The 19,882-nt window shown below is 41.1% G+C and overlaps 1 protein-coding gene across 1 annotated transcript in view; it reads left to right on the top strand.

Annotated features, from left to right (window-relative positions):
• Positions 1 to 18,905, top strand: part of MAN2B1 (mannosidase alpha class 2B member 1) — a 28,906-nt gene extending 10,001 nt beyond the window's left edge. The window contains exons 6-24 of the mRNA XM_063292493.1: positions 1,490 to 1,632; positions 2,039 to 2,155; positions 3,346 to 3,428; positions 4,610 to 4,730; positions 4,810 to 4,888; positions 5,164 to 5,273; positions 5,875 to 5,982; positions 6,345 to 6,461; positions 6,980 to 7,192; positions 7,524 to 7,621; positions 7,811 to 7,928; positions 9,582 to 9,700; positions 9,783 to 9,884; positions 10,553 to 10,640; positions 10,888 to 10,968; positions 11,429 to 11,665; positions 17,230 to 17,379; positions 17,832 to 17,934; positions 18,390 to 18,905. Coding sequence (XP_063148563.1) covers positions 1,490 to 1,632; positions 2,039 to 2,155; positions 3,346 to 3,428; positions 4,610 to 4,730; positions 4,810 to 4,888; positions 5,164 to 5,273; positions 5,875 to 5,982; positions 6,345 to 6,461; positions 6,980 to 7,192; positions 7,524 to 7,621; positions 7,811 to 7,928; positions 9,582 to 9,700; positions 9,783 to 9,884; positions 10,553 to 10,640; positions 10,888 to 10,968; positions 11,429 to 11,665; positions 17,230 to 17,379; positions 17,832 to 17,934; positions 18,390 to 18,514 — 2,312 coding nt within the window. The 3' untranslated portion in view covers positions 18,515 to 18,905. The remainder of the gene's footprint in view (positions 1 to 1,489; positions 1,633 to 2,038; positions 2,156 to 3,345; positions 3,429 to 4,609; positions 4,731 to 4,809; positions 4,889 to 5,163; positions 5,274 to 5,874; positions 5,983 to 6,344; positions 6,462 to 6,979; positions 7,193 to 7,523; positions 7,622 to 7,810; positions 7,929 to 9,581; positions 9,701 to 9,782; positions 9,885 to 10,552; positions 10,641 to 10,887; positions 10,969 to 11,428; positions 11,666 to 17,229; positions 17,380 to 17,831; positions 17,935 to 18,389) is intronic.
• Positions 18,906 to 19,882: the final 977 nt, after the last annotated feature.

Genomic DNA, 19,882 nt, shown 5'->3' with positions numbered 1-19,882 from the left:
TCAGTGCTCCACCCCTTCTTACTTTGGGTGCGCCCCGAGCCCCGTCGGTTCCGTTGCCGGTAGGTGAGGGGTCGTGGAGCCCCTCCTGTGCTCCGGGCGTTTCCTTGATTGCTTCCCTGGCCGGTGATGGTTCATTGCCGGGTGATCAGATTCGTAATCTCTTTGACAGCTCGGGCGCGCCTCGTGGTCTGGTCTTGTCAATTACCTTCTTTGCAACATTGTGTCTCTCTCTTCTGCACCTCCGCTAGAGTTGATACTTTGTTGCCAGCACCTGTTGCTCTCTTTTGTTAGCTAGTTGCCTTTTCCCTTAATCCGCCCGGTACCCATTTCCCTGCATTGTCATGCGAGCTGTTGCAATGTCACAAGCATTGCAACGGTGATCATGACACCTGGTCTTTGTCTACATGTTCATGAGCAAAGTTTAGCCTTGCCCTGATGTTCTTTCTGGAAAGCAAAGGTTTCCTCCTGGCATACCTCCTATGTAGGTCTAATTTGTGCAGCTTCTTTCCAATGGTAGATTCAGTGTCTGAGAGCTATCTGTTGGTCACGTGATGAAATTCTGGGGTTCTTAGTGACTTCTTTCAGCATCTTGTATTCTGCTCTTGAACTAAACCTGCTGGGGCAACCTGGCCTGGGCAAGTTGGCAGTTATATGTAATCTTCACTTGTAAATGATCTTCTGGACAGTGGAATGATTGATGTCCAATTATTTGGTGATCTTTTTAAATCCCTCCCAGACTCACTGGCATCTCTAATCTTTCTCTTTTGATCTAGACCTGGTGTTACCACCCACTTCAACAACAAAGGGCAAATCAAACTAAATATCTGAGATTTAAATAAGACAGGTTCCTCCCAGATCCTCTCCAACAATGTTCTAATCATTTGCACCTGATCTGGTCCACTTGATTCTAATTTTGGGTATTTGAAATAGTGATTAATATAGGGGAGTACTTACTTTTTCCACATGCAAAATTATGTTTATTTAAATTACACAGTGGACTACAAAATGTAAATACTGTAGCACCTGATATTTGTTATATTATATCCCCTTTTCTATCAATATTGTTGAAATGAAGATCAAATATTTTTATGTTGAAATATGTTGCAAAAAAATCAAATATTTCAATGGGGTTCACTTCTTTTTCACCTGACTGCACATGATAGCAGAGTTCACCAACCTGGGGCACTCCAGATGTGTTGTGTTGAAATTTTGCTATAGGATCTTATTTCTTCTCCAACTGTTAATAGATGGAGCAGGGGAAGGCAGTCCAGGGCCTTCAAAAGCATGGGACTGCATCTGCTGTAACCATTGATTATTGGTCATGCTGGCCTCGGCTTATAGGAGTTGTAGTCTAACACATCTGAAGGACATCAAGTTGGTGTAGAATGTTGGTCCCTTGCTGCTTCATTGTTCTGTGTTTAACAAATGGGGCATGGAAACAGATTCATAGAGTGTATTTGACCCTCTCATTTCTCCTGTCTCTTGATAGGTATCCTGCCAAATGTTTATAACCCCCCTATGTCTCTCTGCTGGGATCAGATCTGCTCTGACAATCCCATTGTGGATGATGACAGTGATGAGAACAATGTGGAAAATATAGTGGCCTATTTTCTGGGAATTGCAGCTGCCCAGGTGAAAACAAGGGGTGGTATCAGGGAAGACATCTGTCTTTGGCTGGGAGTGAAACTAAACTATGTACGATCTGTTGATCATTTCAAAAGATGTTGTATTAACTGGGAAGTGGCCACGTATTATAGCAAAGAATTGAATGCTGAATCAAGGTATTCCCACTATATCAGATTGCTACTATAAACTCACTAGGAAGCCTTAAGCTATCTGCTGTTCCTTGTTTCCCCCTGCTTACCACATTGCAATATGGATTTTATAGACTTACCTTTCTAGATTGTTGTGCACTTGAGGCATTTGAACACTTCTCTGCATGTGAACACTTCTCTTTGTTATTAACAGTATTCTTGGTGGGAGGGGAGTGACTATGTGACAAGTAGACCTGTTTACTAGTTTTCAATTTTCCCTTCAGGCCAAACACTATCGCACGAACCACATTGTCATGACCATGGGATCTGATTTCCAGTACGAGAACGCCATACTGTGGTACAAGAACATGGACAAGTTGATCCATCATGTTAATGCGCAGGTACCTTGGGGTGGGCCATCAGCCTGTCTCCTTGGACAGAAGCCATTTTCCCCAATACTAGGCCTCAGAGTTTGAGGCCTCAGTTAATTTAGCTGGGAAGGAGCACAACAGACTCAGGCCTTCTGAGGGTACTGGGGAAACACAAACCGTTTCCCACAAAAGCAGTTCTGCTAAAATGCGAGATAAATCTTCCAAGAACGATGAGGAACCTGTGGATCTCTGATATAGTAAGGGAGGTGGTCAGCTCATTTGGAACAGGACAATTGCTCTTTGTCTTAACAGGGGGCAGCATCTCACCAACTCTGGCTGATTTTGGAAGCTAAACAGGTTCAGGCCTAGTTGGTACCTGAAGCGGAGGAAATAGAGCTGTAGGCTTAGCTGGGAAATCAAAAACTTCCGGGAAGAAGGCAATGGCAACCACATGGACATATCCATGTAATCACCAGGAGTCGAGCTCAATTAGAGGGAGTCATTGCTTTATTTCTGTTGTTCTTTAATTGACTCAGGGGCTTGATCCAGGAAAGAAAAGATGCATGCTTATGCTTCCTCTTTTCTCACATAGGAAAACTGAAAGCCCTCTAGGCATTCTCATATACCTTGCCAGCATAAGCTGTAAATAAAGCCAGGACAGCTAAGGCTTCTGCCTGCCTCCCTCTTCCCCTACTTCTCCAGCAGACAAGCAGGGAATTGAGGAACCTTTTTCTCTGTCCAGCAACAGCATTTCAATGCTGAGAGTTAAAGCGGAGATTAAGGTCCAGCTGATGGAATCTTTTGTGTCAGGTCACAAGGTAGCTACTCCTGGTTTCCAAGTTTGCCCTGTTTCACTGTTCTCCTCTATCCATCAGCTGCAGTCGTCATGCCCATTTGCTTTACCATAGCAGCTTGGACCATCTGCTGTTTCCTTCTTTTGTGTCAGTGAGCTCCACTTGGTCTAGATAAGAGTGGTCTTTCAAGGGCTGAGAGGCAGGAGAAACTTCCTTATGCTTCTCTCGCCAAGGCAAAGTTGGAACCACACCAGTTTCTGCCTCTGGTTGATGCACTTTACATAGAGGAGATCTGAGGCATATCAGAAGTTGCCCAGAGTCCAGTTGGTAAGGGGAGCTGGTAAATTTGCAAGAGCAAATGCAGATGAACGTGTCTCTTTCCTTGGAATATGATTGTTTGGCAATGTCCTTGTTTCTCTATTCCAGCAACTGAAGGGCAGCCCTGTCAATGTACTCTACTCAACTCCAAGCTGCTATCTTTGGGAGCTGAATAAAGCCAACATGTCATGGTGAGAGGGCTGGGGCAGGCGGGCTGGCGGGCTGGGCTTCAGAGCCGCTCATTGCAGTAGGAGTTTTTTCTATGGGGCTGTCTTCACTTCTCTCTTTCCTGAGCAGGTGCTTAATTTGGATCTAACCTGTAAGATATCTTCTCAATGTTAGCAAAAGGGCCTGGGATTGGTAAGTGGCACGAACAGACATTTGATGGGCCTGACAAGTAGCCATAGCAGCAGAGAGACATATCTTCTTAGTTTGGTTCAAACTGCTTCATTTCTTTGCTTCTTGTGAATTGCCATGCTTGATCTGCCCATCCCCTGATCTATGATGCTTTCTCTTTGCCCTATGCCATGTTATGACTGTGAAGCAACATAGCACATCTGACAAAAGAGCAGGAAAGCTTATTGGTCCCCTCGGACTGCCCTTCTTCAGGCATCTTCAGTTGGGAGTTGAGGGAAGAGTCTTTTCCTGCAACCGTCATTAAACAGTTGAGAAGTGAAAATCCTTTCTCACAGACTGAAACTTTCCTACAGATCTAGCAGTTAGATTAAGGATGGGCAACCTAATGTTTTCCATTGACTTCAGACCACAGTTCCCCAAAGTATCTGCTGCTAATAGCAGTGCTTTTGGATTATGGAAACTGTAATTGAACTCTAAAATATTTGGAAAGTAAAAGTTGCCTACCTCTAACCTAGATCTAGATCACCCAGCATATCTTTGGCTTGGTAAATTCATACCAATCACTCTATGCTCTAGTTACTCAGGGTACATTTAAAAGAGAGTGACATCAGTTTATATATCCATATGATTTTATTTATCCATCCAATGCCATCCTAATAATTATTAATTTCCTAGCATGAATTATTTATGTTTTTAAAACTGTGACTGAGGCTTAGATGTTTTTATTATCTTTTTTACTGTAAACCACCCAGAGTCCCCCACTGGGGGAGAGGGGCGGTAATATAAATCTAATAAATAAATAAATAAAGTGGAAAAAACGACTAAGAAGCACATTAGGTCTCTTAACCTTTTTTTTCTCTCTCAAATATCATGATACAGAAATCACTGAAGATAGATTTCACCCAAGTTGCTGCTTGTTTCTACTACTCATCAGCTCAGTTTATTCTGAGGCCAGGAGAAGGTGGCATTCCAGATCCAAATGTGGATTTTGGTTGACTGGTCTTCTTTTGGGCAGGTCTGTGAAATACGATGACTTCTTCCCGTATGCCGATGGCCCCCATCAATTCTGGACAGGCTATTTCACCAGCCGACCAGCTTTGAAACGCTATGAACGGCTCAGCAACAACTTCCTTCAAGTTAGTAGTCTTCATATTTTCTAGGTAGAATGTATCCTTGTGCTTTGTGGTTCTCTGATATTTGTTTCTTCTTTTGCAGATCTGCAACCAGCTGGAAGTGTTAGTTGGCATGAAAGCAAACCTCGGGCCTTATGGCAGTGCTAACAGTTCTGTGCTGCGTATGTATGTGAACTCCTGAGGGTTGACAGGGGCTTTCACCCTGAGCTTTTAATAAGAGAGTGATTGTGGTGGCAGTTGCCACAATGACCATCAGACAACTTCCTTGAGATCAGACCTAATTTATGCATGAAATTAGGAAGAGGAACTCTGGGCAATGGTGCCTGTACTGGGGGTACAACAAGCCCAGGATAAAAACTATGGCCAGTCCCACAGTGCCCAAATCTCTAGGGACCCCATAAGTTACTGTGTGATACCTGTGGTCTTTTTCTTATAGGCCAAGCTATGGGAGTTGCTCAGCATCACGATGCAGTGAGTGGCACAGCAAAGCAGCATGTGACCAATGACTATGCCAAACAGTTGTCTGTTGGTTGGGATGCCTGCCAGGTTTGTGCACAAACCAGCAACATTTTCTCTGCTATTTTTCTCTCTCACATGTGTGCAGACATGAGCATCACTGCAGCTTTTGGAGGACATTATACTAAAAAGGGAAAAGCACATCCTTTGGCTGCAAAAAAGGTGCTTGATCTTCACAAGTTGTAGCAGCAAAGGCTGAGATTCCTTGACTTGCTTTGGGAACAGCATATAGCCAGTCATGGACATACCATATTCCCTTTATTGTGGTAGCCTCTGCATGTTGCTTAAAGGAGTCTTCCTCTTTTCTTCCATGTTCTTAAGAATGCAGTATCCTGTAATCCTGCCACGGGATCCTCCTATATACAAAGAGCATATTTCTGATTTTCTGATTTCTGTTTTTTGCAGTGGACACTTGTTTGGCTTTTGTAGCCTGACTTTGCCCATGACAAAGAGGGAAATGCAAGTAATTTGTAGTTTTTCTTTTGTCCATGTTTGTGTAACTCTTGAAGTGGCTTTGACTCCAAGACTTTGCATGGGATCTTCACCGATTCTTCCCCAGCTGTGCCTCAGTCCACTCATAACTTTCTGGCAGGAGTAGGGAACTTACTGTTGTTTTTTTCTGATTTGGCAGATTGTGATGAGTAATGCCCTAGCCAGTCTTGTCGGCAGCAAGGAAAACTTCATCTATTGCACCTACCTCAACATCAGCGTCTGCCCACTAACCGAAGCTGCCCCCACCGTAAGGACCATACAATTTCTTCATCCTTCCTCTCCTACAAGGCTTGAAATCTGGAGCCTCCCAGTTCATTCTGCAGCCTTAAAGACTGTGCTTGGGCTGTGGAGAAGATTGCCTCTTAAGTGAGCTTGGAGTCATTAAACTGGGATGGTATCTATCAATGTTTCTCAAGCTTGGCAGCTTGGCGATGTGTGGACTTCAACTCCCAGAATTCCCCAGCTAGCCATGGGGAGTTGAAGTCCACACATCGTCAAGCTGCCAAGCTTGAGAAACACTGGTATATAAGTTAATAAATAAATAACCAGGCCCTTAGCACCCCCAATTAGGTCTTCCTTTTCCCAACATATTCTTCCTTACCTTTGCAGTTTACCGTGATCATCTATAACCCTCTGGCCCGTTCTGTGGATTGGAATGTCCGACTGCCTGTGAACGGAAGTCATTATTCAGTTGTAGCTCCTGATGGTCAGAATGTTTTGAATGAGGTAGGAGGCACTGGCTGGGGATCTTTAGGCATCACTGTGAACCCAAGTGGGCCACCCTCCCAACCTCAGGTGTTGCATGGAAGCCAGTAACAAAATATTTCAATTAATGGGGCTCCTGAGCATCCACAAGAAAGTATTTATGAATCAATGGCTTGTTTGTCATCACAGTGCCTTTGTATTTTATTTATTAAAAAATTTTAGACCACCCCATAGCCAAAGCTCTTTGTTGTAATTGCTCAATAGAGAATAAATTCTTATAGGTCAGGTGGATGAGGTCTTGCCTGCACCCTCTTCTGTGCTGGTTAAAGTGTTAATCTATCTTTGTGTAAAATGAAAGCCTTGGAGAGAGTGCCTGTAATATCTCTGAGGGACCCAAGCTCCTGTTGGCTCCCTGTACCATTGTATCCTGGAGTGAAAGGAAACACATGCAGAATTACTCTGCTGTGAACAAGACCTCTGCGGGATGGACCCTGGACTGTGCCTATAATCAATTGGGCATCTCACTTGTTCCTTTCCAGGTCATTCCTGTATCAAGTTTTACCCGTGCCGTGCGGCATAATCGGGGCAGTGCCATCAATGAACTGGTATTTCAGGCATCCCTTCCGCCATTGGGCTATAGCACCTATTCCATTTCCCAGCTGCCTGGCAGGAATCCAGCAGGCTCCAGGCTGCTGAAAAGGCTGCGCCCCCAACCTGCTGCAGAGCATCTTACATTGGCAATTGAGAACGAGGTACAGGCTGATCTTTCCTTCTGTCATTTGGCTGGCTCCGTTGTATTTTTCTTGCCTGTTTCCTGCCCTTGTGCCATGAGGCTGAAACAATTCTTAAAGTAAAGGGAAATATCAAATACCAAAGATTATATTGTCAACTGTTAGATACTGAATAAAATGAGATGCTCAAAACGTTCCTATTCTAAAGATAGGGAAGTGGCAAATAAGTGTCCTGAAAACAAACTTCTCTGGATTAAATAGTCTTCACTTGCTACCATTCAGACTAAGTAGCTGTTCCTGATATCCCTGATGGTGTCTCCCATATATTGTTTTTTGTGTGCTTCTGCCCCAGCATCTGCAAGTTCTATTTGACCCCAGAACAGGACTGATGAAGGAGATTTGGAATATGGACAAGAACATCTCCTTACCAGTTCTTCAGAGCTTCTTCTGGTGGGTCAGATTTAATGGCACTTTATGCTTGGAAAACTGAGTGTCTGCTCTACTGTGGCTGGTGGCAGGTGGATTTTGAGGATGGCTTGACAGCCCTTAAACTCTGCTGGGATTGGTGTTGTGTGGATTATTGTTCTGCGATGGTAGATGTGAAGGTTTTCACATCCTTCTCTTGGCTGACTTCTCCAGGTACAATGCCAGTGTTGGAAATGAAGAACATTCACAGGCGTCTGGAGCCTACATCTTCCGTCCTGACACCTCTAAGCCGTTTCCCATTGCCCAGAAAGCTCGTATATATCAAAAGAAGGTTGGAAAAGCTCAAGATCATCTGCTCCAAAATGATCTGCCTGCCCAGTGATCCAGGAGATAAGTCCTGCTGAGGGCCCCACCCCCAAGAGTATTTGACCTGCAGGGACCCTATAGTTGGGCCTTATCAAGGGAGCTGCCACCCCCCGCCCCTTTCTGTGGAACAGCCTGCCTTGCATGTATTGACTGCCACCTCCCTGCTGAGTTTCTGCAGAACTGTAAAAATGCAGCTCTGATAGAATAGTTGGGGAGTGTTAAATTCAGGCTTGCCCTTGATGGATTATGCCACTATTGTAATATTGTACTTTGTCCTTTTTGGTTTTATTGCATGCCACTCAGCCTGTTGGAATGATGGGACAGCATAGAAATAAACAAATAAAGCTAGCTAGCTAGCTAGTTATGTAGCGGGAAGAGCCAACTACTGGAGTAACTTGTCCAGGCAAAATAAGCTCCTCACCCCTGAAGAGGGGGTATCAGTTGCTCCCACAAAAGCTGCCTTGCCTTGTTTGGGAATCTAAAGTAATATTTGGCGTGGGCTGAGGGAGTGGCGGAAACATTTTATGGGGCAGGGCAATACTAGAATTGCAGGGATTTTGAGCACAGATATGTGCTTGTTTACAGTAGAGAGCTTCTGGCCCTTAGTTGATTTTTATGCCCTCCTCAGTCTAATTTGCAATGCTGATCAACACTCAGTGCTGTCCTACCTCAGGATATATGAAGAAGAGAGAAAAGAGGATGCCAGAAAGAAAATGGCCGATCTTCTCCTCTTCCTTAGCCCTCGTGACATAGATCAGGGTTTCTCAACCAGGGTTCCATGGAACCCTAGGGTTCCACAAGAGGTCACTAGGGGTTCCCTGTGAGATCACGATTTATTTAAAAAATTATTTCAAATTCAGACTTCACATTAAAGAGGGAAGTTTCATCCTCTATTTTTAGCTTAAGAACACTGTTAATGCATATCTACAGGCCTACCCATGAAACGAACATAGTAATTTTGTAACTGCTGGCCTAACTTTGAGCCTGAAGGTGCAGGGCTTCCCCGAGGCCTGAGAAATATTTCAAGTGCTCCTCCAGGGTCAAAAGGTTGTGAAAGGCTGCCATAGAGAGTGGCTTTCTACAGAGTTCTCTTGAGAGAATGTACTTTTCAGCAGACAAAAAGTTGCCAGCCTTGGATTTTAAGAAGGGGTAAGAAATACTTTTTTGCTGTGCCCTGCCCCACTTCATAAGTGGAGCGTTGTGGGAATTGCTTTTGGGTCTGACACTTTGCCACTTGCAACAAATGCCACCTGTGCTAGCAAGGTTGAGCTCACCAAAGGTTAGTATAAAAACAGGTTTTGCTCTTCAATGGTGAGTGGGGAAGAATTTCCACTTTTCAGGAGCTGAGGTGTCTAATAGGTGTAATCTCATTTCTTCTGATGTTTTCTTAAGGCTCCTCTCATTGATAGAAGGTGTCATCCGTTGTATGATTTGAAGCATGCTATGGCACTCTGCCTTTGGATTTAAGGGAGCCATAAGCAGTCTCCTTATGTGCCTGGTATTTCTTTGTGTGTGTAGCTGCTCTCGAAACTCATTTGTGCCCTTCTGTGGCTAAAGGGGCAGCTGCACTTTTGAAGCCAAGTAAGGATTATAGCAGCCTTCTGTCTCTCTTTGGCAGACCCAAGTGGTGCAAGAGCTGTACCAGAACTTCTCCGACTGGTGCTCCCAAGTGGTGCGCCTCTATGCTGGGCAGCCATATGTTGAACTGGAATGGACAGTGGGACCCATTCCTATATGGTGAGCATCAGAGCCATATTGTGGGGTAGGGGAGGCCTTCATCGATCTTTGGCATGACTCTGGCTTCTGTGCTTTGCCATAGGGATCATCTTGGCAAGGAGATCATCAGCAGGTTTGAGACAAACCTGCAGACTGAAGGCCTTTTTTACACAGACTCCAATGGACGCGAGATCCTGGAGAGAAGGTATTGGGTTAGGAGCAGGAAGACCCAACCTTCTTGGCCTGCAGCCAGAACTGTGCAGCAGCTTAGAGCACAAACCATTAGCTAGAAATTTCTGGTTTTAAAATGCTTGGTCACAACAAATTCAGTAACCTTAAGCAAGCTATTAGACTTCACTGTTTCTGCATTGAGTGCTCACTCCCAGTAGATCTGTATAAAGAGCCACTGGCTTACTCTACACAGCATTCCCAAAGTGATGGCCTGCAGATGTATTTAAACTAACATTACCAGCATTTTCAGCCAGCCTCTGGAAGCCATAAGCCGTGGCTTACAAAACTGCAATGCAACTTTTCCATTCTGGGCTCCTTCAGCTCTCTGGACTTCAGTGTTCCCAATTCTCAGCAGTGACCCTGTTGGGAGTTGAAATCCATATGTGGGGAGAGTGCCCAGGCTGGGTGCGGCTTGTACAAGGGCTGAGTTTATCCAACAAGCCAGGCTGAAAGGATAATTTGTGAGAACTTAAATACCAGTCATGGCTGTACATGTTGCCTTTTTGTTCATTTTGTTCTGACCCTCCTTACTGCTCCTCCCCTCCATTTACAACAGCTGGGTGGGTGCACCTTGCTTTTGCAAGGTTTAGCTGCCTGAAGGAAGTCAGGAAGCTCATTTGCTCTCTTTCATTGCCGGGGAAGGCGCGATTACAGAGTCACATGGAATCTGAGCCAGACCGAGCCAGTGGCAGGCAACTACTACCCTGTGAACAGTCGTATCTACATCAAGGTAATAATATCCCCTGGTTCCTGGCAGGCTTGGCTGTTCTTGGGATATTCTCCTGTAGGACTACTGCCCACAAGCATCATTATGGAATAATGTGGGTAGGTTTCTGTTTGGTGTAAGTGGGGTGGCAACAGTGGTTATCACGATGCTCCAGTGTGGTGGAATCATCTGTAGTTCTGTAGCACCTCCCTAGTGTGAGGTTTGTTTGTGCATGCAGCCAGGCGTAGCCTGTTTACTTTCTTCATTCCAGGACCAGAAGACCCAGCTAACAGTGCTGACAGATCGCTCACAGGGTGGCAGTAGCCTCACCGATGGCTCTCTTGAACTGATGGTAAGCATAGCAGGTTGGTGGAGCAATAAGAAGGACAAGGACTTTCTGCAATTGCTTCCAGCCGAAACTATGGGAACCAGCCTCTCTCCTTTGTACTTGTTGGACCTGAGGTCCTTGTGTAAAATGTTAGCCCCAAAAGCAGAAAAGTCACAGCTTCAGTAGATGAAAGAACGTAAGAATAGGAGATTGAGGTAAGGGAGAACTATCAGAAGCCAAAGTGGTGCAAATTCTACCACCAGAAGGAAAGTCTGTGTCAAATTCTAGCAAGACCAATGCTTAGATGAGTTGGTATAAAGAAGTCGGTTACTTGTGTTTTAGGAATCACTTGTTCTTCAGCATCCTGAAAAGACATATCATCCCACAGCACCAGGCATTTTAAGGCATTAACAAACTGAATTACAAGAGTAGTCCTGCCCTTCTCCTGATTTCCACTTTTTTTTTTCCGGCATGTGGCTTTCAGGTACATCGAAGGCTGCTACATGACGACAACCGGGGCGTTGGGGAGCCATTACTGGAACCTGGCGATTATCACAATGGACTTGTGGTGCGAGGTCGCCACCTTGTCTTCTTAGACACAGTGGAATCATCCGCTGAGTTGCACCGCCTGCGGGCCCAGCAAGAGTACATGGCACCACAGCTGGTGCTGGCACCAGGGGGAGGACCTCCCTACCAACCTGGTCAGGGCATCATCAAAGAGGTGAGCAGAAGGTAGACAAAAAGACAAGTAGTATTCAGACATCTCAAGCCTTATTTATTAATAGTTAACAGACTAGTTTCAACAAATGATGGATGGCATTTCTAAGAAGAAACTATTACTGTTGTAAGATTATTTTAATTTTGAGGGTTTTAGAATGAGAAGCATTCCAAGAAGTATATCTGAACATAGCACTTTTCTGCAACTGTTTAAAAGTAGCTGCACCTTTTCTGCATGGCAGCTGCAGAGTATAGTTGCACAATCAAGGAAAAGACATGGCTGTTTTAAAGAATTATGGACAGGTGCTGCCTGCATGTTAATAATTTTCCAAAGTTCTGCCCGTCTCTGGTAGTTTTTTTTTTAATGAATCTTTATTAATTTGTTTAAATAAACATAAAATTACATACAAACAATATCTTACAATACAAAAAAGAGGAGAGGAGAAAAAAGAAAAAAAAGGGAGGAGAAAAAAGAAAAAATGAAATATATATATATATAACCTATAAATATATATATATATAACCCTAAAAATAAAGAATAAAATGAAAAATAAATAAATAGATTTGGGTTTCCAACTTTCTAGACGGTACAGCTTAATATCCTAGTGTATTATTATTTTTTCCTTAATTCTCTAAATTGCCTTCATTAATTCTAATAAGAGATTATATAATTAAAATAATTTGCTATTTACATACTATATGTTCATATTAACTTTTTGAGCCCATTCCACATATTTAAAAAAGGGTGTCCAGTCCTTTTGAAAGTCTTCCATATTTTTATCGTTTAGTTGGTCTGTTAGTTTTGCCATTTGTGCCAAGTTTAGGGATTTAAGTATCCATTCTTCCACAGATGGGATTAATTCTTCTTTCCACTTTGCGGCATAAATAATTCGGGCTGAAGTAATCAAATACAGTAGAAGTTTTCCATAGTTTTTTTCCAAATCTTTGTTCATAAAGCCCAATAAGTAGAATTCCGGTGATTTATCAATGTTTACTGCCAACATTTTACAAATTATATTATGTATAGATGACCAAATTTTTTTCGCTTTTTTACAGGTCCACCACATATGGTATAAAGTTCCAATTTCTTTTTTACATTTCCAACAAACATTTGACGTATTTTGAAACATTTTCGATAATTTTTCAGGAGTAATATACCACATGTACATCATTTTATAAAAATTTTCTTTTAAATTATAATTTAATGTAAATTTTAATCCCTTAGTCCACATTCTTTCCCAAACATCGTATTCAATATTGTATCCAAAATTTTTCTCCCATTTGTTCAAACATTGCTTAATTTGTACATTTAATATTCTCATTTGTAATAGCATTTTATGTTTTAGAGATCATGTGGTCATTATTAGCATAGATTTGTTCATCCCACCAAGATAGTTTTTTTGTAAATTTGTAACTTTTGGCATCTATTTTAAATTGTTCTTTTAATTGAATATATGTAAACCAAATCATTATTCCATATGATCCTTTCTGATAGCTTCTGTTAGAACCTCCAATACCAATATAAATAATAAAGGAGATAGCGGACAACCTTGCCTTGTTCCTTTTTCTATTTGACATTCTTGTGTTATCTCTTCGTTAATCACAATTCTGGCTTTTTGAAATGTATAAATTGCTTTTATTGCTTTTATAAATATATTGCCAAAATCCATCAATTCTAAAGTCTTAAGCATAAAATTCCAATTTAGGTTGTCAAAAGTTTTTTCAGCATCTAAAAATAACATAATCTGTTTTTCATTATGAAATTGAGCATACTCTATTATATTTAAAACCGTCCTTATATTGTTTTTTATATATCTTTGGGGTAAAAAACCATTTTGGTGATAATTAATTATTTCTTGAAGTATTGTTTTTAGTCTTTCAGTTAGAATTAAAGTAAATATTTTATAGTCATTGTTTAATAACAAAATAGGTCTATAATTTTTACATAGTGACAGGTCTTGTTTTTCTTTTGGGATTAGTATGATATTTGCCTCTGACCAAGATTTTGGTATTGGATTTCCTAACAGAATTGCATTCATTAAATCTTTAAGTGGTAACAAAATTTTATCTTGAAAATATTTATAATAACCTGCTGAAAATCTGTCTGGACCTGGAACTTTGCCTGTTTTCAATTTTCTAATTGCATCTATAATTTCCTGGGTTGTGATAGGATTGTTAATTAATGCTTTTTGGTCTTTAGTTAATTTCTTTACATTTTGTTTTAATAAATAGTTTTCAATTTTATCAATTGAAATTTCTTGTTTCTTATATAGGTTTGTAAAGAAATTATGAAATGCCTTTTTAATTCTTTCATTGTCAACTAATTCTTTCCCATTTTCTCGAATTTTAGTAATAGTTTTTTTCTTTTTCTTTTCTTAATTTGTATGCTAACCATTTTCCAGCTTTATTAGCATATTCAAAATTTCTTTAATATATCTCAATTTTCTTTCAATTTCATCTGTTGTATTTTTAATTGCTGCTGTAAAATTTTTATTTGATGATTTATACCTTCATCTGATGGTCTTATTTGAAGATTTTTTTCTTTTATCTTAACTTGATCAAGAACTGTTTGAATTTTTTGTTGTGTTTTCCTCTTTAAGCAACTATTTAAATACATAAAACATCCTCTCATATATGCCTTGCTAGTATCCCATACTGTCCCAATACTCACTTCATTATTTAAATTCCATTCAAAGAATTCTTTTAATTTCTTTTGACAATCTTCCACAAGTTCTTTGTTTCTCAACAAGGTTTCATTTAATCTCCACCTATAACTTTTTGGGTGGAGTTTTATAACCAATTAAACTGGATTATGGTCTGAGAAGGATCAGGGGAGAATTGAGACATTTAAAATTTTATTTGCCAAATTTTTAGATAACCATATCATATCGATCCTGGAGAATGATTTGAATCTGTCTGAATAAAATGTATAATCTCTAGCGGTAGCGTTTTTATAACTCCAGGCATCTACAATAGCCAAATTTTCTGACATATCAAAAAAAGATTGGGGCAATTTTCCTTGATTTTTTTTTATTTGTTGTTCAGATTTTCTGTCAATAATTGGTAAGGTAACTCCGTTCCAATCTCCCATCATAATCCAATTGTTATAGGATAATTCGGAAAGTTCATTTGATAAATTTTGATAGAATTTATTCTGATTATCATTAGGGGCATATACTCCAACCAATATTGCTTCAGAATTTTGTAGTTGTAATTCTATTATTAAATATCTCCCATTTTTATCATCACTTATTAATTTAGGATTTAGATGGGGCTTTACATATATTAAGGGACGCGGTGGCGCTGCGGGTTAAACCGCTGAGCTGTCGATCGGAAGGTCGGCGGTTCGAAACCGCGTGGCGGGGTGAGCTCCCGTTGTTAATCCCAGCTCCTGCACACCAAGCAGTTCGAAAACATGCAAATGTGAGTAGATTAATTGGTACCGCTTCGGCGGGAAGGTAATGGCGTTCCGTGAGTCATGCTGGCCACATGACCCGGAAAGTGTCTACGGACAACGCCGGCTCCAAGGCTTAGAAACGGAGATGAGCACCGCCCCCTAGAGTCGGACTCGACTGGACTTTACGTCAAGGGAAACCTTTACCTTTTACCTTACATATATTACAATTCCATTTATTTTTTTTTTCATTTGCTGCTATAAATTCATTTCCTAATTTGTTATTTACCAGATATTTAGTATCTTTTTTCACAATATGAGTTTCTTGAAGACATATTATATCTTGTTTTAATTTGTATAAATAGTGAAAAACTTTTTTCCTTTTAGCTGGGGTATTGGCTCCATTTATATTCCAGGAAAGGCATTTTAGTTCACTCACTGGAGAGGAGTATTGCAAATTCTTTAGAACTTGAAGCTAGTTCCTCTGCACTTTGTTCCTCTGTATTTAAACGTTTCACTTTACTTTCTTTACTTTCTGGCCTTTCCCTTCTATCTGTTTCTGGTTCTAAATCTTCCTTATATTTTCTGAGAAATTCCTGAGCCTTAAAAATAGTATTCAGTTTATATCTTTGTTGTTGGAATGTGACATTCACTCCTTCCAATATTTCCCACCTAAAGGGGATTTTATTTCGTTTAAGGACTTCAGTGAGAAAGAAATAGTCCCTTCTTTTTTTTTAATATTCTCAGTGGTATGTCTTTCAATATCATAATCTCCTCTCCTTCGATATTAATTTTTTTCCCATAGGAGACCTGTGTTATCAATTATTTTGTCTTTTTCCTAGCAAATTCAATTATTATATCTCTTGGTTTCCACTTAATTTTTTTCATATTTCCAGTTAACTCTGAATATTTTTTCTATATCTTCTTCTAGCCTTTCTTCCTCCCATTCAATTAAACTTACAAGCATTTGAACCACTATTTCTCTTATTTCTGCCTCTTTTTTTTCAGGTACACCTCTAAGTCTAACACAATGTTCTTTTTCTTTTAACTCTAACACAGTTAATCGGTCTAATTCTCTATCATTCTCTACTTCTAATTTCTCCACTCTTTCTCTTACCTCTTGAATGTCTGCTTTTATTCTTTTGTCCGTTGTCTCTAACTTACGATCTAACCTTTTTTCAAATCCATCTATTTTCTTCTCTAATAATTGCGTTAAATTTTGAGTAATATTTTGGATTGTTTTTTGCGTAAAATCTTCAAACATGGCTTTCAGCCATTCTCCTTCCCCAGCTTCTGAGCCTCTCCTATTCTGTCTCCTTGTGCTCATTTTGCTCTTATCGAAATCTTTATTTACCTATCTTAATCACTACACCTAATGTTATATTTATCTATATAAAGCAATGTATAATATTTATATCAAAACATCCAGAGCATACAATTCAAAATAATCTTATAAACATCTACAATATAGTCCAATATGGCGTTAGAAATTAATTAATTAATTCAGTTCCTTTTAAGTGAGGACTGGCAGTAAAGATTTTTTGTCTTCAAAGTATAGAAAAGTTTTTTTGTTTTCCCCCGCTTAGAAAGTTTCTTCTTTTTCTCTTCTGTGGTCAAAAGTTGTTGTTTCTTTTAATAGAGATGAAGGGGGCTGCAGAATTGCCTAGCTAGCTAGGCTACTCACGCGGGTTCTACAGATGTGCCTCCAGGCTTCCCGGCTGCTTTATTGTTGCGGCGAAAGTGAAAGTGTTGAAAGAGAAAGCAAAGCTTTTGCCTGCCGCTCCGAAGCCGCTGGAGCCTTTCGCCGGCAGCGCTCCTTTTCTAGCGCTGCCTACGAGGTCTGTCTGTCTCTCTCCAACTCCACAGGACTCTCGACCTCCGCGTTGTAGATATTAATTTTTCCGAGCTCTTACAGAGCTCGACCTGCCACCATACTCCTTCACTGGAAACCCACTCCCCGTCTCTGGTAGTTTTTAAATGTAGTTTACCTTCTAAAGCTGATTACCCTCTTCTGCTTTTCATAACTTGTGCATTGTTTAGTATTGAATGACATTCCTTTTTTTGTTGAATGTTTTGTATTTTATAAGTCAGTGACATTATCTAACATTGTGACTCTTCAGTGATAGTAATCTGCCAATCTTTGTTTGCTTGATACTTTCTCTCCCAATCCTCAGTTCTCTGCTCTCCGCCATGCCCTTCCTTTGAACATCCACTTGCTCACATTGGCCCAGTGGGAGCCTGATGCCGTTCTCATCCGTCTAGAGCACCAATTTGAATACAGGGAGGCAGTCAATGGCTCCTTGCCTGTTGTCATTAACTTGCTGGTAGGTTTCTTGCTGGAGATCATGTTACCAATAAAGGCATGAACTGTTATCTGTAATTTAGCTGGGCTAAGCTATCACCAAAATGGGTGACATTAATGCTTCCCTACACTATCAGGTAGGGAAGCATTAATATCTCCATCCTGCAGATAATAGCCAAAATTGCTTGTGGATTTCATAGTCCAGCTGAGATCTGAATGAAGGATTTCATGGCTAGCCTCTCACATTTTTATTGGATTGACAGGGACACAGTATTCAATATATGGGAAAGAAGATATAAAGATCTGAGTTGATGCTAGTTGAAGACCAAAACTGAAGAATGAGATTCAGTTGGGTGGGTCAGGTCTTGAAAAACAAAAAGTGGGGAGAACCTGATCAAAGTGATTCTAGCATTGAGATTCAACTTGAGCCAATGGCCCATCATATATTCTTCTTCTGTCTTTCCACTTCGTCAGAATTTGTTCTCTTCCTTCAACATCATCACCGTGCAAGAAATGAACTTGTCAGCAAACCAGAAGCGGGAGAATGTGAGCAGGCTCATCTGGCAGCCAGCTGAAGGTGAGGGTTGAAGTGGAAGTGCAGATCCATCTGCACAGCAGTAGAGTCTATTGCTTCAAGGAAACTGGCACTTGCAGTCCTTTTTATCCCAACATATTTAACATAATTGAGTCACACTGAGAGCCACCTCAATGGACTGTTCTAAAATATCTCTCTGTAACCTGTAATTAGTCCTGCATAGGCTGACAACTATCTTTCTTCAAACTTTGTGTCCGGCAACCTTTCCAGGGCCCAAGGGGCCTCTGTATCCTACCCCCAAAGCCTGCATTTCATATGACTGGGCAAATTTGGACATTAATATAAGCTCATTCCCACAATTACAGATCCTGATAAGCTTTATGGGCTGGAATCCCACTATGAATCCCATTGTGTCACAATAACTAGTGCCTTTCTTGTTCCTTCCAAATCTTGCTCTGGTATTCTGTCATCACTGATTCTCAAACTTCTGTCTGCAGGGGTAGCAGCAGAACAGCAATCAAGCACTGGCCTAGACCCAGCACACATTGAATTATTTCCTATGGAGATCCGAACCTTCCTGCTGCAGATTAGGTACCGAGACAAGCCTGGGCAAGAAATATGAGTTCAACCTGTGGTTGGTCCAAGCAGAAGTATTGTCCCAAAGAACAGCAGGACATGGGAGCCTTCTCCCAGGAACCTGTGCAAGATGGAGGAAGTGGTCCCCTCTGAGCCAGGCATCATCTTGTTCTGTGGACAGAGGATGCCTTAAGCTGCTTAATGCCTGCTGGTATAGGTAGTAGGACTTATCTTTAGAAATTTTCCCAGATTTTTTTTTTCTTTTGCAAATGAAAAAGGGATCGTTGTTAAAAGGCCATTCTGGTCCTGCCTCCATGTCCTCAAAGCACATCCATAATAAACAAAAAATTACCGTCCTTACAGAGCGTTTTGGAAGTGCTGGAATATTTGGACGATCTTAAGTACAATCATCTTTTTAATAAACCTCTTAAATATAACTTTTGCATATTGTTTCACTTTTTCTTAATCTGTTAAAAGATAGAAAGGCAGTTAAACTTGGGATTTCACCCAGCTTATCAGTTTCCACCAGCATGGACAATAAAATTCAGACAGTGCAAATCCAAGGACTAATGTGGAATAAGTTGTATAGTCTGGAAAATAAGCCTATGCTTTGTAAATCACTAACTTAGGTTTGTTCTATAATATCTTATTCAACTTTTGTTCACATCCGTAAGATCTCGGTATTAAGCTGAGACTTGCATTAAAGTACTTGCACCAATTTTCAGAAAAAAAGGCACAAGTGGACAATTGAAAACTGAAAACCTACTAGTGATGAATTGATTTGGAGAACAGAGACAGGCAAAGATGGCTGAATACAACCTTAAAAATGGCATTTTGGAAGTGCTTTTTCTAGATAACTGGCTACTTCATTCTAGTGTTATTGGGAGGAGGAATACTGTCAGCTTGAAAAGAGCAATGAATGTGTGCAGATAAGCAACTCCCATTCTAGATTGCACCTTTAGGGGGTGGGCTAACTGGGGGACTTTTACCCTGAGTTTTTGACCAGAACTACATATGGTGGTGTAGGGACGCGGTGGCGCTGCGGGTTAAACCGCTGAGCTGCCGATCGGAAGGTCGGCGGTTCGAAACCGCGCGGCGGGGTGAGCTCCCGTTGCTCGTCCCAGCTCCTGCTCACCTAGCAGTTCGAAAACATGCAAATGTGAGTAGATCAATAGGTACGGCTTCGGCGGGAAGGTAACGGCGTTCCGTGAGTCATGCTGGCCACATGACCCGGAAGTGTCTATGACAACGCCGGCTCCAAGGCTTAGAAACGGAGATGAGCACCGCCCCCTAGAGTCGGATTCGACTGGACTTTACGTCAAGGGAAACCTTTACCTTTACCTACATATGGTGGTAGAATACCACTGAGTCTGAAACTTAATACTTCTGCCAATCATAGGAAGCTGCCTTATGC

This window comes from Candoia aspera, chromosome 2, assembly GCF_035149785.1.
Source record: "Candoia aspera isolate rCanAsp1 chromosome 2, rCanAsp1.hap2, whole genome shotgun sequence".
In the NCBI taxonomy this organism is placed as follows: Eukaryota; Metazoa; Chordata; class Lepidosauria; order Squamata; family Boidae; genus Candoia; species Candoia aspera.
The sequence above is the reverse complement of the archived record's forward strand: the minus strand, read 5'-3'. Positions and strand labels throughout refer to the sequence as shown.